At 45.8% G+C, this 22421-nt stretch overlaps 1 protein-coding gene across 5 annotated transcripts in view; it reads left to right on the top strand.

Annotated features, from left to right (window-relative positions):
• smarcd3b (SWI/SNF related, matrix associated, actin dependent regulator of chromatin, subfamily d, member 3b) overlaps positions 1-22421 on the top strand; it is a 34282-nt gene that overhangs the window by 7897 nt on the left and 3964 nt on the right. The window contains exons 1-10 of one of the 5 annotated variants that reach the window (XM_062379353.1): positions 2857-3423; positions 11070-11281; positions 14359-14448; positions 16488-16530; positions 18231-18353; positions 18544-18666; positions 19358-19453; positions 21249-21350; positions 21462-21623; positions 21701-21798. In XM_062379353.1, coding sequence (XP_062235337.1) covers positions 3346-3423; positions 11070-11281; positions 14359-14448; positions 16488-16530; positions 18231-18353; positions 18544-18666; positions 19358-19453; positions 21249-21350; positions 21462-21623; positions 21701-21798 — 1127 coding nt within the window. In that variant the 5' untranslated portion in view covers positions 2857-3345. Of the gene's footprint in view, positions 1-2856; positions 3424-11069; positions 11282-14358; positions 14449-16487; positions 16531-18230; positions 18354-18540; positions 18667-19357; positions 19454-21248; positions 21351-21461; positions 21624-21700; positions 21799-22421 lie in introns of those variants that run through there. The other 4 variants (XM_062379352.1, XM_062379354.1, XM_062379356.1 and 1 more) reach the window with 4 other exon arrangements.

Genomic DNA, 22421 nt, shown 5'->3' with positions numbered 1-22421 from the left:
TAACTGTCTAATTTATACGTTTCCTACGTTTAAAGAAACAATAGTAAACTTCACAATCTGTAATTTTAGGAACAAGGAAATATGTGATTTAATTAATTTACAGTCAGTTTACTTTCTCCCGGTCGGCATCTTTGAATAAATGCAGCTTAACCGTGATTATATAAAACTGCATTACATCCTTTTTGGCTTCGGACCCTCAAAGACCCTTTTCTCAGTCAATGTTTCTATGAACAAACTCTGATGACAGTTATGGGTTTGTATTTTTTTTGGGGGGGGGGGCGGGTCTGCTAGGATGTAGCTGCAGTGTCGATGTATAATAATAATTTAAGCAAAAATTATTTATCCATTCTGGAGACATTTTTAAGGTTGCAGAGGATTCAGGGGATTAAACAGATTTTCTTTGCAAATCCTAAGTAAAGTCCTTTTAAATTTAAACAGTAATGCGATGATGCAGCCATTGAAAACCAGTTTATACTCAGCTGTATGGAGCACGACTCCTGGAAACAGCTCGGTGTATCCCTCCTGTGGCCAAACAAGGAAGTGAAGAAACTACAGAAAGAGCCCTGAGAAGAAGCTTTGAAAATCCAGTCTAACGATGAGAATTTGGCTCCAAGTAAAATTTCTCTGCCGTTAAATATTTAATTAACATTTCAAGCCGCCCGATGTGTTTTATTTATATTCATCCTCTCCACAACCCGTCCCTGAACATGGATTCCTCCTTCAGTTCAAACCCCCAGCACCTCCCTGCCTCCCTGGCTCTCGGTGTATATGCTCCCTCTCTTGGTCATCAGTAATACTGCTGCTGCTCCCTTACCCCCTGTTAGCCCCCCTCCACCCCCCCTTCTGCTACAGACTGGGACATTACCATTTGGTGAGACTGACTGGCTTTGGTGGGGAGACGGCGGGGGTCCTGCAGGGGGTACTCCTGCACTCCAGGCTCCCTTCTGCATCGCCTGAGCAGCCGGATTTCTTTGTTATCGTTGACTGCCCACGTGCCGTCGCTGGGAGGGATAGGAGGGGGGGTGGCAGGGTCTCTGAATCTGCGTGGATGAGCTTGAGCTCCTTGGCCTTATGGGAAATGCACTTCAAACCTGTGTCATATGGAAAGGAAGGTTAATCTGATGCTGAATGTCGGTGCGGACTCATATCGATGCTGATGTGAGGATACAGATGGGTTTGTGTAGCGGTTACACATCTTTACAGCGAAGCGTTTGTTCTTCGAAGCCTCCCAGACCTGCAGCAGTACACCCGTCTCAACAGCAGGTGTCACCACCCAGCAAACTAAGGCTGGGAGCAGAGCATGGGGAGGGACCACCGTCTATCGATAAGTCGGTTTCAATAATCAGGGGTGTGAAGGAAGTCTGAAGGACATATGAGCTGGTCCTTGGTTCTCTGCTGGTGCCATCCATACTTTTCTTTGCGTAATCATGTCTTTACCTCGTGTTATAGGTAATATGGAAGCTTTAAGAAGGATCAGGCTCATTGAGACGCCTCTCAGGAATGACAGATCCTCCAGAAGGTCACGACCTCTGGCCTAGATGTCACAGACCAGCTAACCAGCAGTGATAATAAGATAACTGCAGAATGTTCCTCTTAGAGCTGGACTGGAGCGCCACCCTGTTGTTCTTACATATTCGTTGTGCCGCTCTGTGGGATCAAGTTTGTGATGGATGCATTTTGTGCTTCTTGCAATTTCCTGTTAAAACCCTTGAGGGTTGTTTAAGTTCCCCTTTGACGCCTGGTTCGACACCTCTCACACCAGGAGGGTTGAGGAAGAGGAAGCGGCGTGGCGGTGTAAATTTGCCGTCGTGTGTCACAAGCCAAGCCCTTCCTTTCAATCTGCCCCACTTCAATTCCTTTGTCATTCAAATAACCTCATGAATATTTCACTGCCCTGATGTGACGGCTGGATGGGAGCGTGGTGGCGGGGGGGGGGGGAGGAAGGGGACCTGAAAGAGTCATCAACTTCAACGTGGCTTGCTTTTTAGTCAGACTAACGACCTGTGTGGCGATTGACAAAGTGTGTTATTTGGAGTGTTAGACGTCTTGTCACGTCACAGCTTCAAAATCACAGCACGCACACACACACACACAAACACGCACACAATGAGAAGCAGCCAGTGTGTGCGATTCAGCTTTGCTTCACTAAGTCTTTTCTTTATTCCTTGCATCTCATTCCTCTGTCCTTGGTGTGTTTTAGTTTTTTATGTCGGGGGGGCTTTCAGTTTCTTGCAATTTGTGGAGGAAGCTTCAGGAAAACCAGCTTGCGGGGAAATCACAACAGAGCCTAATTACACGTGTCCAGTGACACAGTCACCTTGCTGTGCGGAGCAGCCTTGTTTGTTTGCCATGGCTCCGCAGCCTGAACGCAGCCCCTGAGCCGACTAGTGGGTGAAAGGTAAAGCTAATGAGGCGGCTGGAGGAGATTCTCCTAACCTGTGAATGCACTCTTACAATCGCCAGTACAGAAGCATGGGAGATGAAGGTGCTCTTGCTGTGGCCCTCTCCTTTTGTGAAGTGGCTGGAGAGCTCACTCCCATTGTGACACATGCTTTCCCCTCAGAGGGAAACCGTCAAATATAGTCCCCCTCTTTTTTTTGCTTTTAATTGAGGAAAATAACATCACCCTCCTCCTCCTCCTCCTCCCTCCTCGTCATCACCACCACGTCACGGCTCGGTCATATATGGCATTTTGTGAGAGTACACATGCGCTAATGATATGCAGCGTGGCCCCTTTAAGAGCTCAATGTCCTTTTTTGAGAATGAGTCCAAACTCTGAGCTCTGTGTGTGCTGACCGTGGCCTCTGGGTTGGTCACCAGGGGGAAGCTGCAGAAAAGGGAATGGCTTACTGATTCTAACCTCCCCAGCCCCCAGTCGGGACCAAACAGCAGCCTCTCTCCGGCTGTGTGCCCTTATCTACCAATGGAATGCAACAGCTGTGCGGGGGAGCAGCAGGGTGGGCTGGCTGAAACCCCCCTGCCAGACCCCTGCATGGCTCCCCCACCACCACCACCACCTCCACCTCCAAGGGACGTACCGGGCGCCCTGAAAGGCAGCTCAACTAAAAAGTGAGCGAGACACACAGCGAGGGACTCGGCAGGGCTGCTGCACATTCAAAATAGAGGGAGAGGGAGGGAAGAGAGACAGCACGAGAGAGAGAGAGAGAGAGAGAGACAGGGTGGGAGAGAGAGAAGGAGAGTCAGGGACAGGCAGTGCTGAAAAGGAGAGCACAAAGAGAAGGAAAGTGGAGCAGGGGAGGGGAACAGGAGGCTGGGTGAAGGGAGAGGGAAAGACAAAAGAAGGAGAGGGGAGACTTAGCAGGGTGAACGGAGGGGACTGAGCAAATGGCTACGGAGGAGACGGCGGGGGGAGCCAGGAAAGCCACCAAGAGCAAACTGTTTGAGTTCCTGGTCCATGGAGTGGTGAGTGGCGCTGTCCGTCATTCCTGTGAAAGGAGCTGAGCTCTGGCATGCATCTGTGTGTTGTGTGTGTGTATGTGTGTGGTGTGTGTGTGTGTGTGTGTGCATGAGTCGGCGCAGCAGCAGCAGCAGTCTGTGTGCGAGAGATAGCTGGGTAAAGCTGGCCATGTGAAGGTTATTTCCAGCCCCCTGGATCCCAGCCTGTGAGGAGGAGATGACTTGAGAGAACAAGAAGTGGAGCAGCATGGATGGATGGAGCTGAGCAGGAGGAGGATGGGGAGCAGAGGATTTCTCCCTCTCACACACACACACACACACACACACATACACAGACTCACACACAGAAAATGGATAATATGTAGAAATAGAAGCTAAGCGGTGGCAGCAGCAGCAGAAAGCAGCCAGCTCCCCCTTTGGCGAACAGAGGAGCACGCTGAGCATGCTTCCCTGGGAGTCACAGACAGAAGAGGGGGGGGGGGGGGATGACGAGTCCACTCACAACAACACAGGCAGAGTAGCCTTCCAGGCGGCGTGCTGTGCTGCGGGATGGGGGGGGGGATCTGAACCTGTAAGGTCACGAGACAAACGGACGTAGTATCGCAGAGACGGAGCCGAGGCAGACGGCCAATCCTGGAAATCATGCAGAACAATCAGCCCATTCATGTGAAGCGAGCCTGAAATGTCAAGTCAAGTGTTGCTCACGGTTTAGAGGTTAGGCAACTATTGCCACAAGCTTCATGCTGCACGTGAAAAACGGGACAGGGAGCACAGGGGCGGTTTGTTTTGGTAATGAGCTGAATGAAATAGAGTGTGTCGAGTCCTTTTTAAGTGACACTTTGCTGTTCGAGAGTTTTAACAGATGTGCAACTGTGACATTGACTCATTCATTTCCAGACGTGAACATAAAGCCGTGTCTGTGTGTGACCTCTGTTCAAACGGACTGACTCTCCCTCTGTCAGATAATTTCATTCAGTTATACTTTTAAGAGCCGGAGCTGCATGACCAACACGTCTTCACGAAGCTCAAGGTGACTTGGTCAAATGTCTCGTTCTGTAGAAGCAGGAACATCAAACCCGGAAGATATCGTGATGACGATGATTCGTGACAATCAAATAAGATAACTGGAAAGCAGCAAATTCCTTTTTTTATCGATTATTCTTCCATCACAGCTTAAGGTTTCTTCTCTTTTGTTCATCAAGCATTATCAGTGGGATACTGTATGTGCCTGTATTAGCGAAGTGGCAGCCGAGCAATGACAAGGAAAAGAGAGATGACATGCAACAGAAGTCAAGGCCGGAGTGGAAGCAGGGACATTACAGTTCACGGCCTTAAAACCCCCCGTGGCCAACAGGCGGATTTGTAATGACCTTAAAAGGTAGAACTGTACAGTTTGACACAAAACTATGCAGCAAACGGCCTGACACGTTTCACCATAAATATTATTTACAAGTCCACCTGACTCCCTAGAGTATGGAGAAGGTCAAATCTGCTGTGGTGTGAGATTTATTCCCCCGTTGCCAGATTGTTTCATTTGAATACATTTATTTGGGTGTATTTCAAACCTTTGGTATTAAATTGAATCTTAAAGAGATGAAGAACGTTGAGGAAGTTGAGGTCCATGATTTTAAAGACCTAGGACACTGGGGTCCTCTTTTGTCGCTTTAAGCAGTTTTAAGAGATAAAACTGAAAAGTCTATGAAAGGAGTCAAACTCCATTTGAAATTTATGGAACAGAATTCAATTTATATTATTTCCTACCGCAAAAATCATCTGACAATCTGTGAGACTGACCCTGGGCCTGTTATTGGGTTCCTGATGTCTGGGCTTGTCCATACATTTTTAGTCAAACTGTTTTCATAGTTTCTTAAAGTTGTGTTTTTCAGCTAACATGTCAAATTGTAACTCTTTGTGTTCAAAGGGCTAAAACTCCCACACAGCTCCTTTTAATGCTAATGTACACCCACTCAAATTAAAACTGAAAATTAAATCCATTAAATGTTAATCCATTATTTGATTTTACATTAAAATGTGCTGAAGCTCAGAGCCTGAGGAGTAAAAAGAGAAAAGTGTGACCGTGTGAATAAGTTTGGCCTTGACCGTAGCTCTCTTGTCATACACGTCAGTTCCAGGCTGTGGTTTCCACTTTCTGCTGAACTGAATTTCACCTTTTACACAGATTCAGAAACTTGGCATCGCTTCACTAATCCTCGAGTACGTTGAGGATGTCCCGGAGACTGTTTGGCAGTAGATCGTCAAATCTGAACATGTCTCCGGGACGCTGGACGCAGCTCCGGTTTGAAGACGTGACTCTATTTGAATCCTGCCGGGCCGTCCGGTGACACCAGGTAGATTTATGCACTGAAACAAGATGAGGTATTGTTTCTGTGACAGGAGCGGTCATTACAGGGGCTTCGGGGCCCAAGTCCTGCGCAAGGAGACAGACTTTAGGATACAATGGACCAAGTGATTGATGAGACGAATGAGTGTGTCCTCTCAGCAGACCAATTAACCTTGATGAGGCTCTGGCTGCTCCAAGCCAAACATTTCCCTCTGCCTCTTTTCTCTCGTTGCTTCGCTCTGTCTCTCCCCCACGTTTCAAAATGGAAAAGTCTTGTTTTAATAGTTGTGGCAGGTTCCTCTCTGTGTACGCTGCAGAGCGCAGAAATATTTATAGTGTGGGATATGGCGATGATTTGGCGCAGCGAGTCAGCTTGTGGTGAGGGATGACGTTCTCCTTTCCCCTCGTGGCTGACTGAGGCAAAGCGAGCTCTCACACACAGAAACACACATGTCGCCGCGTTTACTCGGACAGGAATATATGTAAATACTGTACGTGCACGCCACTGTTGTGGTTCCCAGAGGTCAGAGTGTTCCGGCCTCAAAGCAGCTGCGTGAGTGTGTGTTGTGGGGGAGAGTGTTTGGCCGAGGTCTGGCTCTAGGACTGATGGGTGGGCTGAAGGTCTGGGTGAGGTCTCTTCTTTCTCTCTCATTATCTGCCTCACCTCCCCCTGCTGTTGGTCCTCTGCCTTGTGTGTGTCTGAGTGTGTGTGTGTGAGTTTGTGTTTGTGTGTATGTGTGTTTGGAGGTCAGTAAGGGCTGCGGAGATGAGAAAAGCCTTCCAGAGCTCTGCATGGGAAACCCTGATAAGCTCAAACATAATACGACACAGTGTAGGTTTGTCATCTGCAGCTCGGAGTTCGTTTGTGTTTTAGCGCGTGATTGGACCTTTGAACGTAAACCTCCCCCCCACCCCACCCCACATCTGGATCATCTGGATCCCTAAATTGGCAGAAAACATTCAATGACTCTCATCTATGGGGGTCTGGATTTCAGTGTTTAGATTATTGTATCGAAAATTACAAGACGAGTCAGTTCTCTGCATCGGCCCCAGAACAACTGGGGTTAAAGAAATTTCAACCGTGGGGCTCACCACATGGAAATGTATTTAAAAAGACTCAACAGCCAAATCATGTGTGTAATCCACAGACCCTGCTATGATCAGCTTCCATTGAAATGACTTCAAAGTCCAAACAAACATTGTGATAGAGTGGTGGTGGTGGGGGGGGAGGGGTTCTTTGGAGGTATAGAGCTGTTTCAGATACATTTTAAAATCATATTTCTTGTTATTGGAGTTTCACAAATTAAGTCTCACTCGCCTCAGTTCTCCTGAGCTGGAGGACGAGATCTCGACATCGACAAATGAAACCAACACTGTCTGTGTGGTTTGATTCCAGTGGAGGTTAATGAGAAAATATATTATAATTAGTCATTAAATCCACTGGCATGTGTTTTGATAGTAGAGGTTGGGAGTTGAAATCCATCAAAATACAATTTGATATGGTAAAGAGTCAAAGTTCTTTATCACACTGACGTTAAAGTCGAATAAGAATCAAAAATTGCCACCAGTCTAGCTTATTGATCCGTATTTGAAATATTGTTATACAAATAGATGGAGAAATAGTGTTCTAGTTATAACAAACAATAGGAAAAGCAAGAATGCAGGACTTTAAATTAGATATAAAATATAAAAACACATTTAACATGTTTTGGATTCGACAGTTAGATGACACAATATTAACAAATCATCGTCAATAATGGATAAAAACACCACATGCCGTGAAAGTGTTGATTGTCATATATAAAACAACATCAAGTAGCATTATTCATTTAACCAGGGGATGAAAATCTAATATTGTAAAACATGTTTTAAGTTATCTTTTGCGTTTGGGAGATATTCATTGACGTTTTGTGACACTTGAGATATTCCCCAATAAATCAATAATGACATTGATCTGTAGTCTGAGTCACGTCCCATTCACGGAGCCTCGTCCCCAGTTTTTAATAGATTTTCTGGGTGCCAGTCGAAATCCGTGTAACAACCCACAGATTCATATGTTTAGTTCAGTGTGGGTTAAGTTTGGCCTCCTCGAATCCCTGCAGCCGTCCCAGAGATGCCAACACACTTCTCAGATATCCATCCACATGGCGGATTCGATTCCTGGCCGGCTGGCTGACTGCTGGAGCTCTGGGCTGAGAGCTGGAGTCGGTTCAGCAGGTCAGATTATAGAGCACCACGCATTGTGTGTGTTTGTATGTGTGTGTATGTGTGTGTGGATTTTAGGGGAAATTCATCTTACACATTACCCAGCTACGGCTGTGTGTGTTATCTGAAGAGCTTAAATTCTCCAGACAGCCGGTGGTAACAGAAGCTCTGTGTGTCTGTCTGACTGTCTGTCTGTCTTTCTGTCTCTCTGCCCGGACGGGGGGGGGGGGTTGCCGCTCAGAGTCTTGTTGCTGTTTGGGTGTTGCTGTCCAGCTTAGGTGGGGGGCAGCCAGAAAAAGAAGGGGGTCTCTTAAGGCTCCATAAGGTGGCAACAATCAGGCAGGAGGCCCCCCTGCCATATGTTGTTTTATCCTCCCCTGTTTGGAGACCCTTCTCAGTTGACATCCCCCCACCCACCACCACCACCTCTACACCTCCGCCAAGCCAGAGTGACAGCACCGCCTGCTCGGCCTCCTTATCGCAGGATCTGTGCTCGGTCACCATTTCAAAGGGCACATGATACACCGCTAGCTGTCGTGACCTGAGTTATTAAGTCTCCCCGTGAATACGTGTTTCACATCCAGACTCAGTTCAATATGTAGTTTGTTTGTGGTGTAATATCTAGTTGTTTTTATTGTTTATTACCGTGTTCTTTGTTTGTTGTCTGGGTGTTTTGTGGACGCTCTGAAGATAACGTTGGATACTGTGTGTGTGTGTGTGTTTGTGTGTGTGTTTGTGTGTAAGCCACATTTAGACGTTACAAACACTGAGATGTTGGAAAAACGTGAGCTGCACGCGAGGAGCTGAAACTCCTGATCTGTGGCGTTCAGCTGTTCTCCATCACTCACAGGTTCTGTCAACGCGCTGGGGACAGATCCCGCGTCAGTTTGGAATGAGAGGGTTTTTCTGTTTGTTTTTTGCAGAAGGACGGTTCAAAATGGTGTCATGGCTTTTTTTTAGAAAGTTTTTTCAAGAAATGTCAGCACAATGAAGCTCAGCAGCTTTTCTATGGCGTTTTTATTAATTTTTTTTTTGCAGTGGATGTTTGTGTCTTGTTTTTTGGCCTTCTTTTAAATTCCCTCAACCAAATGGCCTGTGAGATTACTAAAGTTATATTGTGTTGTGCTGATCTGCAGATGCTTCAGTATGAATGAACAACAAGGTTTAGATGTAGAGCTTTATTTGTGTATCATTTGTGCACATGGAAATAACTTTATTTTTTGCAATAGCATAAGTGATTTTTCTGTACTCAATAAATATATTTAAATGTTTGTTTTAGCCACAAAAGTGCAGAGTGGTAATCTGCTGGAGAGGTGGGGGAGAATAGAATGTCATCATATCTAATTGATTTCAAATCACCCTCCCCTATCTCAAGATCAAGATTAGTTTATTTATACCAAACACATGCACACAACACACTCATGCAATGGTAGGTCAATTTATCCTCTGCATTTGACCCATCTGGTGCAGGACACACAGAGCAGTGAGCAGCCATGTACAGCGCCCGGGGGGGGAGCAGATGTTGGGGGAGTAAGGTGCCTTGCTCAGGGGGCACTAGACAGGGAAGGGAGAATTCTCTTGGATTTTTGGACAGATCAATCCAGGTTCGTCTTATGTTGTGTCTCCGTGGAGTCGAACCAGAGACCTTCTCTGCCCATAGTCCAAGTTTCTACCACTAGACCACCGTCTCTCTTTGGGTTCCTCAAATGACTTGGATTATGATTTAATTAAATGCAAGTTTATGCAGAAAGTAAGTATAACAGCAAGGGGGAGAGGCTGTGCAAATAGTTAGAACATTATTTTTTGGTAAAAAAAATTTCTGCTTTGTAAAATCAAGTTATAAAACACACAAAAAGTACATTTGCCTTAAATACTTAAAGTACATTTCATGGCGGAAGACTTTGAATGCAGTACATTTCTACTTGAACTCAAACGACCTCTTCTTCCACTGCTGATGGAAGTTAGGACGTTTTTATCAGCGGACTGGTTTCCCTCACTGGACGTCTTCGATGTTAAGAGTTTTCTTGGGGGAGGTCTTTGCCGCCTCCTCTTTCAGACAATAAACTGAGGCGGGAGGCAGCTGTTCGCCATGGGAGTGACAAGCACAGGTGAGAGTTCCCCAGTTGTTCCCAGGCGTCAAGACGAGAGTGTGGGACTGTGACTTCTGACACTGTTTGCATTGTTTAGGATGTGTGTGTGTGTGTGTGTGTGTGTGTGTGTCTGTGTCTGTGTGTGTGCACGCTGTGAAGAGTCTTCATTTAGTCAGATTTATGTTAAAAGGAGGTGAGAACGAGGCAGAAGACACGACAGGGACACGACAGTTTCTCTTGTCCTCAGCTGCTCTTGTTTGGTGCATTTCTCTAAATTACTCCCAATATCTATTCACCAGTATCTAATCACCAGTATCTATTCACCAGTATCTATTCACCAGTATCTAATCAGTCAATGTTTCCCAATGTAAAACGATCTGCGTCCAGCTGAGACCTGTCCATATCCATCTCTCAGAAAAGTTTTTTAAATCACACGTCTCATGTTCTCTCTAACGTGTGTGACAATGAGAAATCCCACATGGAATTTCACCTCAAATAAAGTTTCACAACTTTGCTGAACACATCTGAAAACAGATTCATGCACATTGACTTCACTGAATTACGAAATCCTGTTTACTGACCGAGCTGCTGTTCGATTTCTAAACGGTTGCCAAAGGTTGACGTGGGCAGGATCGAGGTGACGTGTGTCAGGTGGTGAGTTCTGTTGCCGGTGGTTTGAATCCTGAGTTTCTGGTTTTGCCTGGAAGTCAAACCAGTTGTAACCAGAATTTTATTTGAAAGAGGAAATATCTGTCAGGTGTCGTCGTTGAATTCCTTTGTTGATGCTCAACTTCAGGATTTTGTCAGATATGATGGATGTTCACAAAAGAAGATGTCTCCCCAGTTGGTCTCTAATCCACCTGTGTGAAGTGCATAACAGTTACAATTGATGTCATATTTCTGTTCTCGTATTTTTAGAAACACTCACTTGAGATGATGATTATTCAGAACCCTCACTGGAGACTGCTTTCTACACACGTCTGACCCCCGCGCCCTGTTTCTCGGTTTCTCCCCAGCGTCCTGGCATGCCGTCTGGGGCGAGGATGCCCCACCAGGGCGCCCCCATGGGCCCCCCCGGCCCACCGTACGGAGGGAGCCCTGCTGTGCGGCCCGGCCTGCCCACCCCGGTGATGGAGCCCAGTCGCAAGAGGCCCGCCCCCTCCCAGCAGGTCCAGCAGCAGCAGCAGCAACAGCAGCAGCAGCAGTCCGTCCAGAGCCGGTCCAGAAAGTGAGTCTGAGTCCAGCTCCCCCCCCCCCCACACACACACACACACACACATCACCACCCTAACACTGCATGGCTTGGATTCAGCAGCCGCTCATGATCAGGTGTGGTCACACTCTCCACTGAGCTGGAAGTCTGAAGGAAAAACACATCTGGCTCATATTTAATGGAAGTATGGAACTGCTCTGGAATCAGGTGCAACAGATGTAAAAAGATCTGGAAACCAAAATCTCAATATTTCTTTGTGAAAACCAGAACATGCCAAATTCTTTCTTTTCTCAGTCACTCTTATTAAGTGTTTGATTGCACAAGTTGATAATTTCAGACAAAGCTAAAAGTTATTTTCTGGCTCTTTGTGATGAGTCAATCTGAAACACAATGCATTCAAGAAGTTGGGCCTATTGTGTTAAATAAAAAAAATAAAGGGCTTTTCAAGTATTAAACTGGTATCTATATCAAAAACAATTTGGAACTTCAATGGCGCCGAGTGGAGCACATTCCTCCGCCAAGGACGAACAAGCCGACACAATCGTCTAGTTCTCACAGTAGAAACAAAAAGAAAGAAAGGCTTCTGATAAAAGGAATTATTTATCTGACACAAAACATAGTTTAAGAGAAAAAACATCTGGATCTGCTCCTTAAAGCACATCTGCAATGAAAAATGTAACGGCCTCATCCGTCCATCAGGTTTGTTGGAATCAGGTTTATTTGTTTAGGCATCGTCCTGCTAATACACGAGCAGACACATTAAAACACAATCTCGTTGGAGGTTATAATGAAAAGCCAAATTATAAACAGGTTAGTGTGTGAACTGGTGGACGGATCAAAGCTGTAAGTGATTATTGAGTGAGTTTTTCCATCCACCAGCAAAACTAATCAAAAATGCCAAATATTTTCAGTTTCCAGCTTCTCAACAAGAGAATTTGCTGCTTTTATCTTTTTTTACTCCGTCCCTGTAAGAAGAAAAATGTTCAGTTTGTCAGTAAAAAGAAGTTATATAAAGAACAATGTCAAACTTTTAAACGAAAAATAACAAGAAAACAAATCTTGTTCAACAACAGTTCCATACTTTCCAAAAATCTATTTTTTTTAAGATCCAATCTCAGAGATTACACGGATGAGAAGTGGAACCGTGACCCGTATGTGTGTGTGTGTGTGTGTGTCTCCCCCCCCCCCTGACTGCTTCACGTGTGCATCCACCCTGCTCCTCCCCTTCACTGCTGTGTCAGAGCGTTTCCTCTGTTCAGGCTTCACGTGTCCTCAGAGTCGGGTGACCTGTCGTATCCTTGTGACGTCCACCCGGCTGTCTGAGGACGGTCAGGAGCCGGTCGTGCTTTGGCGTTTTTGTTTCGAGCATCAGTAAACCGGGCGCACACGCACACACACACACACACACACACACACACACACACACACACACACAGAATGGATTGATATCTTCTGTATAAGGAGACAAGTGTGAGGCAGGTGTGGTCACTGGAAAGCCGATCGATGTGCGCCCTCTGTGGACCTTCGTCTTCCTCCGTTTCATTCTCTCAGTATCTGCAGCACAATTGATACTTGTACCATTAAGCCGACTTGTCGAACAGGTCGGGGGGGGGGGGGGGGGGTGGAAGTGTTGTCCTGCGTCAGTGCCTCGACCCCCAGAGCGGCCCGGCGGCGCTGCGCCTGGCTCTGATCAATGCTCCAGGGTGACTGGTCCAGGCGTCTCCGTCTCTCTAACTCTCTGGTGCTTTGTGTGGCCGTGTCGGACAAAAGCTCAGACCCCCCCCGGCGGCTGCCAGCTGAGGACGAACCACCTGTGTTTGCAGTGTCATTGAGACCTTATGGTCCCGGCTGCAGAGTCAACGCTCTCATTTGCAAATCCGCAGCTAAAAATAGGATTTGATTTCGGTTTGTGTTGGTATAAATACTCAACCTTGTGTCCCAACAATCATATTTGTATACAACTGTTGTTTTCACAAATACAGTTTGTATTCCTGTTATATAGGAAGCACTACATGTGTGTCCTGCTAATCACCCTCATGCAACTGGTCGGACTGGGCGCTGGAGGTTTGACCTTGACACCAGTTTCTCATCCTTAGTCCCACGATGAGGTTACACAACTTTGACCTTAACACGTAATACATTCTTTAAATGATAAAATAACAACATGGAAATTAGCGCGTATACTTTATTATGCTTATATAAATTATTATTATAATTTGCAGAAGACTCTAAGTGCAGATGAACATTGTTCCTCCATGGTTTCCATCGTGTTGTTGTGTTACTCTGGAACGGTCTGCTGCTTCCTTCTGGAGAGCACAGCTTCATCCAGCGCCTCATACAATTTGGCTTTTCAATCTCATCTTTTATCTCCCTTTTGAAACCGCTCTGCTGTTCCGGTCTTTTGTCCTGCCCCCCCACCCCCCCCCGTTAGTCCTTGAAGTCAGACCTAGAACCTTTTCTCGCCGCTCACGACAAAGGGTTACTTAGGACACTTGATGTTTTTTTAGGAGCATTGTGACATCCGTGCAGGAATGAGGCCGGTCGGTGATTAACCTGAAGATTTAAGGCGCTGAACAGAGCGGAATGTTCTGGTGTTTGTGCAAAAAAACAAAAACATTGTGTGCATGTTGTCTTCCCCTGCGTCTCTGAACCCATCACATATAATCAAAGCAACAACCCACATTCACAAATTCAGACTCTAAACTCACACACTGCTTGTTTGCTCCGTCTCCATTGAAGTTCACAGTGTGTCCATTATCAGTGTGTTGTCTGTCTGTGTGTGTGAAGCATGGTTGTTTTGGTTCACGGAGAAACTTTGTTGAGTGAGCGTGTCCCTCGGAGGAGCAGGGCGCCTCCCCAGGTCCTCGTCTGCGGCACTCCGTGTGTGCATGGACTCAGTCACGCGCCCATCCCTCTGTCTGAGTTTGGAGTTGTGCACCTACTAATAGACCCTTGAACTTCACACACATCCAACACGCACAGACACACACACACACAAACAGCCAGAAACCACCAGGTGTTGCTCCTCTTTTTGCTGCCGCTGAGTGTGTCGACTCTAATCGGACAACCTTCGAATCCTCACCAATTCTCAGGAAGCCAGTCGGATTCCCCGGAGCCAATGAGATGCCGGCGAGGCAGATGGACATGAGAGAGCCCCAATCAGATCCCACGCTCGGATCCAAGTAGGAGTTTACTCTGCTGCATGTCGGTTTTCTTACGTTTGATGACTCTGGCCTGGTAGTTTCACCCGAGCCCAGCACTCCCTGAATGAGTTGTTTTGGCCGAACGTACGTGCAGGCCTAGAAGATGACTCCATAACATGTAGTGGTGCATGCTTTGGACTGGAGCATGGCATGATGGGATAGGTTTACCTGAAGCTAGAGCATTCAGAACCTGTAGAATCCAGAATCTGAAGTCCCTTTGAAGTGAAATGGAGATTGTTGTGATGCAGGTTTGTGTTTCCCTTTGCACTGCACCCCCGGATCTTTCAATTTTCCTTGCAGCAGGCTTGTTCCAGTATTTGGCATGCTGATAAAAACCTACTGCTTCACAGGTCACAGTGCTCTGTGGCAGAACGTTTCTCCACACTGCAAGAAATAGAATAGATTTGGAGGAAATGATCTTATTTAGAGTGAGATGATGGAAATGTAGAAAAGAGTGCACACCACCAACAAGGCTAAACATCTTCTTTAACAGGTCCTGGTTGTTATGTGGATCTGCATGAAATTGTATAACGACAGAGAGATCTCATGAATATGTAGAATTAATTTAATCAGCATCACAAAATTAAAGAAATAATCTCACAATAATAAGTGAAACACTGTTACTGTATATTAATACAATGTAAAATTGTAATGTGATTAAAAATTTGTCCATAGACTGTTTATAAAGATGGATGATATGACTGCTCCTCTAAAGTGAAGCCAAATCATCTGAAGCGCCACCTAGTGGTTGGCTGCTGTAGAGGTCATAAACCTGCCTTCTTATGGGACATGGGCCAAACTAAAGACTGGTTTCAAAAAGACGGCAGCGTTTATATCCAGGATATTTTAGCTTCATTTCTGGACAGTAAGAGGAAGTGAAGACGTGTCGTCCATCTTAATACACAGTCTGTGTATCTGACCTTTAAATTAGCAGTCTGACATTTTGAGTCATTCACTAAATCTGAATATTTTTCAAAGTTTAGAACTATTCCTGGAAATCACTTGATAAAAGCAACCAATCTTTAGTAATTCAGTATGAATATGCTCGTCATTTCTTTGAATGCAGCTAAATTTGGAGCCCAGCCAAGGATCAAAACATTCCCTCTGCTTATTTACACCTTTCAGAGCTTCACCAGAGAAGATCTTTTCTCTTTGATAAGAAAAACAAGATTAAATCTTCCTAAAATACACAAATTCAGACTTTCTTTGTAATCTCTCTTTTTGCAGTGCCATTTAGTTTTCTAGACAGTGTCCTTCTGCAGGCACCAAGAAAAGAGCACATGCATGAATCTACTCGGGTGCTCCACATATCAGAGATGTTAAATATTCTAATTAGAAATTTCAAAAGGAAACTGTCGTGTTTGGTTTGAAAAGAAAGTTACGACAACCTCGGTACAGATTGTTCAACTGTTCTTATTCCCTCATTGGTAAGTATACGACAAAAAGAAAACACGTGTTGTCAGACCGCAGGAACTGCCTGTGATTCATGATCAAAAAATCCACACACACACACACACACAGACACACAGACACACAAACACACTGTATATTCTCCCCTGTGATACTCAGTATACCTAAAAACTCTGTTACGCACCTGTCACCATCTACATCCTGCTGCAGTGGCCCCAGTGAATCTATACCGTATGTGTCTGTCTGTGTGTGTGTGTTAGTGTGTGTCTGTCTGTGTGTGTGTGTGTGTGTGTGTGTGTGTGTCTGTGTGTGTGTTGAATAAATGTCAAGCAAAAGATGTGGGATGTGGCACTTTTTGGGCTGTTGGATCGCTCTCGCTCTCCAGGTGGACCGCTGCATCTCAGTGAACACACAAACCCATAAAGACAACACTGCACACACACACACAGACACACAGACACACACACACACACACACAGCTGGGACGCCTGGGTGCTGGATGTGGCCCAGCATTTTAGCAGATGGCCTGGGTGCTACGCTATCAGTCACCATAGTAACATGCTCCCTCTTCCCTCTTCCCCTCTCTCTCTCTCTCTCTCCCTCTCCAGTGCTAAGAGGAGGAAAATGGCAGACAAGATTCTTCCGCAAAGGGTGAGGCTGCATATTTTTTACCTTTGTTGCTGTGTGTGTGTGTGTGTGTGTGTGAAGGTGTGTGTGTTGTTATCTTTTGTGAGCAGAGCAGATGAATCCTGGACAGGGTTTGGATGTCAGAGGCTCTCGGAAGCCGCGGAGGGCCAAATGATTCTGTGCTGTTTCCAATTGAAGAGAGGGAGGATGAGGGGAGTGCTCGGCAGGTTCTGGGGTTTCGTCCTCAGGGTTTTTCTTTCTGTTATTCTTAAGGTGGCTCTTTGATTTATATTGGAACAGTCATGAGAAACCACAAGGAGCAAAAAAGCGACAGAATCCCCACGTTTCCTCAGGTGAGCCTGTGTCGACTGAGGTTTGATTCTCACCCAGTGGTGTCAGCTTGTGGCCCCGAGCCACGCCGTAACCTCACCACGTCCTGGCGAGCTCACCGAGGGCTGGAACCGCGGAGGTCTGGAGACGGCGAGCGTCTGGACTCAGGTCTTATCCCCTAACACAACCCAGACGGGGGAGATTGCGACACAGCCACGGCCGGGGCGCCGCTCCACAGAAAATGAGTCAGGGACAGGGAATGTCTGCCACACTCTGCTCGGCACCTCAGCCGCGGTGAAATGCGGTGGGATTCAGATAGAGGAGGAATGAGAGGCAACAATGTAAGCAGCCATTTAGAAAGAAACATGAAAAAGGAAAGATAGATGGAGGGAGGGAGGGAGGAGAAGGAGCGAGGCGGAGGAGTGTGCACAGTCTGGGAAGCAGCAGCCCTTGAAGCTCAGAGGACTTTTATCGGTACAACCTACACCTCGTTTTATCCCCCTGAGTCTCCAGGTTCATCTTAATGATGAGCAGCAGCACAGAGACATTTCCACTGATGTCATCGCTCTATATGTGCAAGAAATATACCATTTGGGAAATAAATAAGTTATATACAAAGAAAATATTAAAGCATATCAAGGGTTATACTTCTTAATCATTTATCTCATGATGACATGGTATAAATCTCTACACCACCATGGTCCCTGAAGTTTAACTAGCCGTGTGAACAAGGTGATCTTGTGCAGCAAAAACTTTACACAAAACCTCTAAACTTTATTTCACGTTCTCAACATGATCCTAAACATAACAAAAAAAAAAACACCCAAGTTTTCTCATGTTAACAGAGATAATGTTTGCTACATCGGTTTCATCTCTTTGCCTTCAAGGTCATTTCTTTATCGTAAAGATATGAAATGTAACGATTCTTCATCAAAATGTCTGAACATTATCCAAAGTGTTTCCAGAAGAATCAATATGATGTTTCATTTTCATTGTAGCGTCAGTGAACACAACATTTCCCATGATCCCATGCGGCCTCAGGATGTCATCCATCTAGATTGAGAGGCCCCTAGTGGCCGGAGTTACATATTGTACATTTAATCATTGGCTGTGCTACTTTGAATAAAGCCTCACAGCTACTGAGAGGTAAAGTCACAGGAAACTTAATGTACGCAGCTTAAATGTCCTTGAAACAGGAGGGTGGACCCCCCCCCCCCCCCCCCCCCAGGCAGGACACAGCTAATCCACTTAAGCCCTCAGAGATATTCCAATGATATATTTGAAGAAAATCTGACTTCTTAATCCACTGCGTTGTCCGACTATAGATGTTAATGTCAGCGTGTCCTCTCTCTCTCTCTCTCTCTCTCTCTCTCTTTCTCTCTCTCACTGAGCAGATCCGGGAGCTGGTTCCGGAGTCGCAGGCCTACATGGACCTGCTGGCCTTCGAGCGCAAGCTGGACCAGACCATCATGCGCAAACGTGTGGACATCCAGGAGGCGCTGAAGAGACCAATGAAGGTTAGGACAAAAAATCATGCCCCACGAGGACCCACTGCCACAAGAACCTGTTTCTCTCTGTCTCATTAACACACAGAGAGACTCATTTGACTTCATCGCTCGTCGGATCATGTTCCTGTAACATTTCACAAGATTTGGTGAAATGCCCCTTTTTAAACGATGGATTTTCCATATGCCCTTGTGTCAGCAGCAAAAGCGTAAACTGAGGCTTTACATTTCCAACACCTTCAACCCCGCCCGACCCGACGCCGATGACTCAGATGGCAGCATTGCATCTTGGGAGCTGCGAGTAGAGGGGAAGCTGCTCGATGATGTGAGTTTCATTTGTTGTTTCACGCCTGTATTTAAAACACGGTTTCATTCAAAGCCTTTTTTGAGCACGACATAAAAATATAGTTTCTGATTCAGGGTCTTATATCGAGTCATCTCTGGCAGATTAACTCCGTGTGAGGGAAATGAGTTGTTGAAGTTACCGACATCATAGTGTTTCCGTTTAGTTTGCCGCACTTTGATCCGTGGAGCTGCTCCGGGTCGTTTTGGTCCCGCAGTCACGACGGGGCTCAAACAACTCTGAGCTGAAAAGTGTTTCCTGGCTCTGAGTTTAAAAACGATGATGTGAAAAGTGGTTTTGTAAGGAGTGAGGATGCAGCATGAAAAAAGAAAAAGGAGTGATCATACATTTGCGCTGTGAGCGTTGCTTCAAAAAGCCGCCTGTGATGCTCTCAGCAGTCTGGGGCAAGGCCGTCATTTCACAGCGGTAGGAAGCGTTTAAGTTTCACAAACCACAAATATTTCTGGTCGAGCTCGGAGGAAGTGGACCCTGAGAATGCCTACTGTCTCCCTCTCCGTCTGATCGCGCTCGGCCTCTTGTGGGTTTCTGATTAGTTATGTTGCCAGAAGCAAATACTCAAAGACAAGTGTTTCACATGTGTGGTTAAACAGAGTTCTGTGTGTATCTCATTTTAGACATTTACTGACCACGTCTGTCTCTCTCTGTTCTGCAGCCGGGGAAGCAGAAGAAGAAGTTCTCTTCCTTTTTTAAGAGCCTGGTGATCGAGCTGGACAAAGACCTGTACGGCCCTGACAACCACTTGGTCGAGGTCAGTTCCAACATGGCTGCACAGAGGACGACGCCCACACACCCACATCTCCTCAACCTTTAACCTGCCCCGACCACAGGGCTGCAGACATCTGAGCTCTTATCATGACGGCTCTTTGGTTTCCATGTATCTAATTTTACACTTTTAGGCTTAATTTCATTGGAAGAGAAAAGAGGCAGAGAGAAAGGTCCACAGCCGGAATCAAACCATCGACTCTATGTGGCCACCAGAGCTCGCCCCGATTCCCTGCTTTCTGTCACAAAACAAAAAGACACTTTGAGGCTTTCCGAGAACGCAATGCTAAAGGAAGTGGGAAAAACAAGAATCCTGCATCTGGCCCCTTAATGGAAACTGCTCCTAAAGTGAATGGGTTCTTCCCTGTCTCATACCTCCTGTCTTCTTATTCAAACTTCGGTAAAAAGCATCAGCTAAATCGAATTAACGTAGAAAAATGTCTCGTCCATCTCATCATTCTTTCTTTCTTTCCTCTCGAGCCTCAAACACTAATTTAAATGAAAATTAAAATATGTCCTCCCTTGAATTGTAGGGCAGCAGAGACGTAACGAGGGTCTTTGACGTCCTCCTCATCAAATGGTTGTTTGGTGATGTCTGGTTGACGCCACAATCAGCCAAACCCAACACGCTCCCCTCTGTGTCCAAGTTGGATGAAGTAAATTAACAATAAAGCCGAATGAGAGAGTGAACCGTCTCTTTTCTTTAATAAATAGATTTTTCTTCCACAACAGAGAGGAGCATTTTTTTACATCAGCGTTGCAAGGTTGTTTTAACATGCAGGTTTGAGAGCTGGAGAAAACAAGTGCGTACTTATTAAAAACAACCATAAGCCGCCCTTGACTTTGTATCTTCGCAAAATGGGTTGACTTAAAAAAAATAAAATAAAAAACTCCCTTTAGCAGAGGGGAAAATTATGACTTCTCAAGGTTCCTCTATTTAAGAGCATATTTGAGTAAGGCACTCAGGTGCTTCACTCTGAATGATTTTCCATCAAAAGAGTTTTTTCTCTCTGCCTTGAGGTACAATCACTACTTAATCTGTTATGAGTCAGCTGAAGAGCTGAAGGAAAACATCACTTTGCGTTGTGTGCCGAGCCGCTGCCGCCCCCCCGCGCTCACTGTGCCGTTTAAACAACTTCGCTTTTTCACATCGCTGAGCAGTGAAGATAAACCAGAGATGTAAATAAGACCGATAAGGAGGAGGTTCTGGAGGACACCAAACACAAAGACACATTCTTTGTCGATACACGTGCATGGAAATGTCTTTCTTTTCATTTGCACATTTGTTGATGCTCTAAAACACATTATATAATAATCAATATTAAGAGGTTACCAAAATGAAAGTAACAAAATCCTTAGTTATTGACGTTGCATTCAACCATTTGCAGGATTAAGAACCATGTTAGCTGCTCTGTGAGGCCCAGCGGAGCGTTGAGTTTTAATTCTACCATCAGCAGTTTAAGAATTAACAACTTTAATATTAACCGGCTGATGTTTAACATGATCATCAGCTTAGTGTGGCATGTGAGCAATGCACTCTTTGGCCTGATGGTGGTGCTAGAGGATCACCAAAGCCGTTACAGTGCATCCTGAGGAGACGTCTGACACAAACCTCATGACAACTCATCCTGTAGCTGGCGAGACATTAAAGCCTCGAGGCCGAGAAAAAAAACCGCTTAATAAATTGTGAAACAAGTGAAATAAACAATCCGCCGGCTGAGTTTGAGGTGTGTAGTAAACATGTGGTGTTATGTGTGTGTGCGCATGTGTGTCTCCTACAGTGGCACCGCACGCCCACCACCCAGGAGACGGACGGCTTCCAGGTGAAGAGGCCCGGAGACGTGAGCGTGCGCTGCACTCTGCTGCTGATGCTTGACTACCAGGTGAGGGGCCGACACCTCACTGACCAGGGACCTGTGGGACGGGAAACCACCGCTCTACAGAATCCATTTCATGAATGCTCTTTGTGATGCAATGTTATCGTTTCCTCGCAGCCTCCCCAGTTCAAGCTGGACCCGCGCCTGGCTCGCCTGCTCGGCATTCACACTCAGACCCGCTCCTGCATCATCCAGGCTCTGTGGCAGTACGTCAAGACCAACAAGCTGCAGGACTCCCACGACAAGGAGTACATCAACTGTGACAAGTACTTCCAACAGGTTAGGGTTACAACTCACATAGATATTAGGATCAGTGTGGCTAGGGAATGGGATTTAACGTTCACATTTTTCTGCAGATTTTTGACTGCCCGCGGCTGAAGTTCTCCGAGATCCCCCAGCGCCTCACCAACCTGCTTCTGCCCCCGGACCCCATCGTCATCAACCACGTGATCAGGTGCAGATTCCTGCTGTTTCACTGTGTGGGAACCTCACCGTCATTTCCAGAGGGGCTCTGCTCAGACAGGCTGTAACAACGAGGAGTCAAAGTGTGTAGATAGATAGATGGATACTTAATTTATCCCGTGGGAAATTTAGATCATCCAGTAGCTTGTACACTTAAACACATCACTGACATACATACATAAATAACACAGGGAACACAGGAATGGAATGCAATGATGTGATTGTGTCAGTGTCCAGTAGGAAAGTGTTCTTGTGCTGCTGGAATGGTTAGTACAATAAAATATATTTAAATGAAAACAGCAGAAAAATATATATAAATAAATATTTAAGAATATGTAGTGGTAAAGTTTGTGCATGGGGCTAGTATAGCCAGTACAGGGATGGACAGTGGATTGGTATTTAATAATGAGATGAGATGAGAAGAGTAGAGAAGGGGAGGGCAGACTGATGTAGACTCATGCAGGGAAGATCACCCCCCCCCCCCTCCTCCTCCCCTCCTCTGTGTGGCGTTATGTAGCTGAATGGCAGAATTAGAAGTATTTGAAAAGAGGAGTTTAACTATAATGAAATGTTTCATCAAGCTTTTTCTTATATTATTTAGTGTTAAATAAAATG

This window comes from Platichthys flesus, chromosome 21 (assembly GCF_949316205.1).
Source record: "Platichthys flesus chromosome 21, fPlaFle2.1, whole genome shotgun sequence".
Lineage (NCBI taxonomy): Eukaryota > Metazoa > Chordata > Actinopteri > Pleuronectiformes > Pleuronectidae > Platichthys > Platichthys flesus.
The sequence above is the reverse complement of the archived record's forward strand: the minus strand, read 5'-3'. Positions and strand labels throughout refer to the sequence as shown.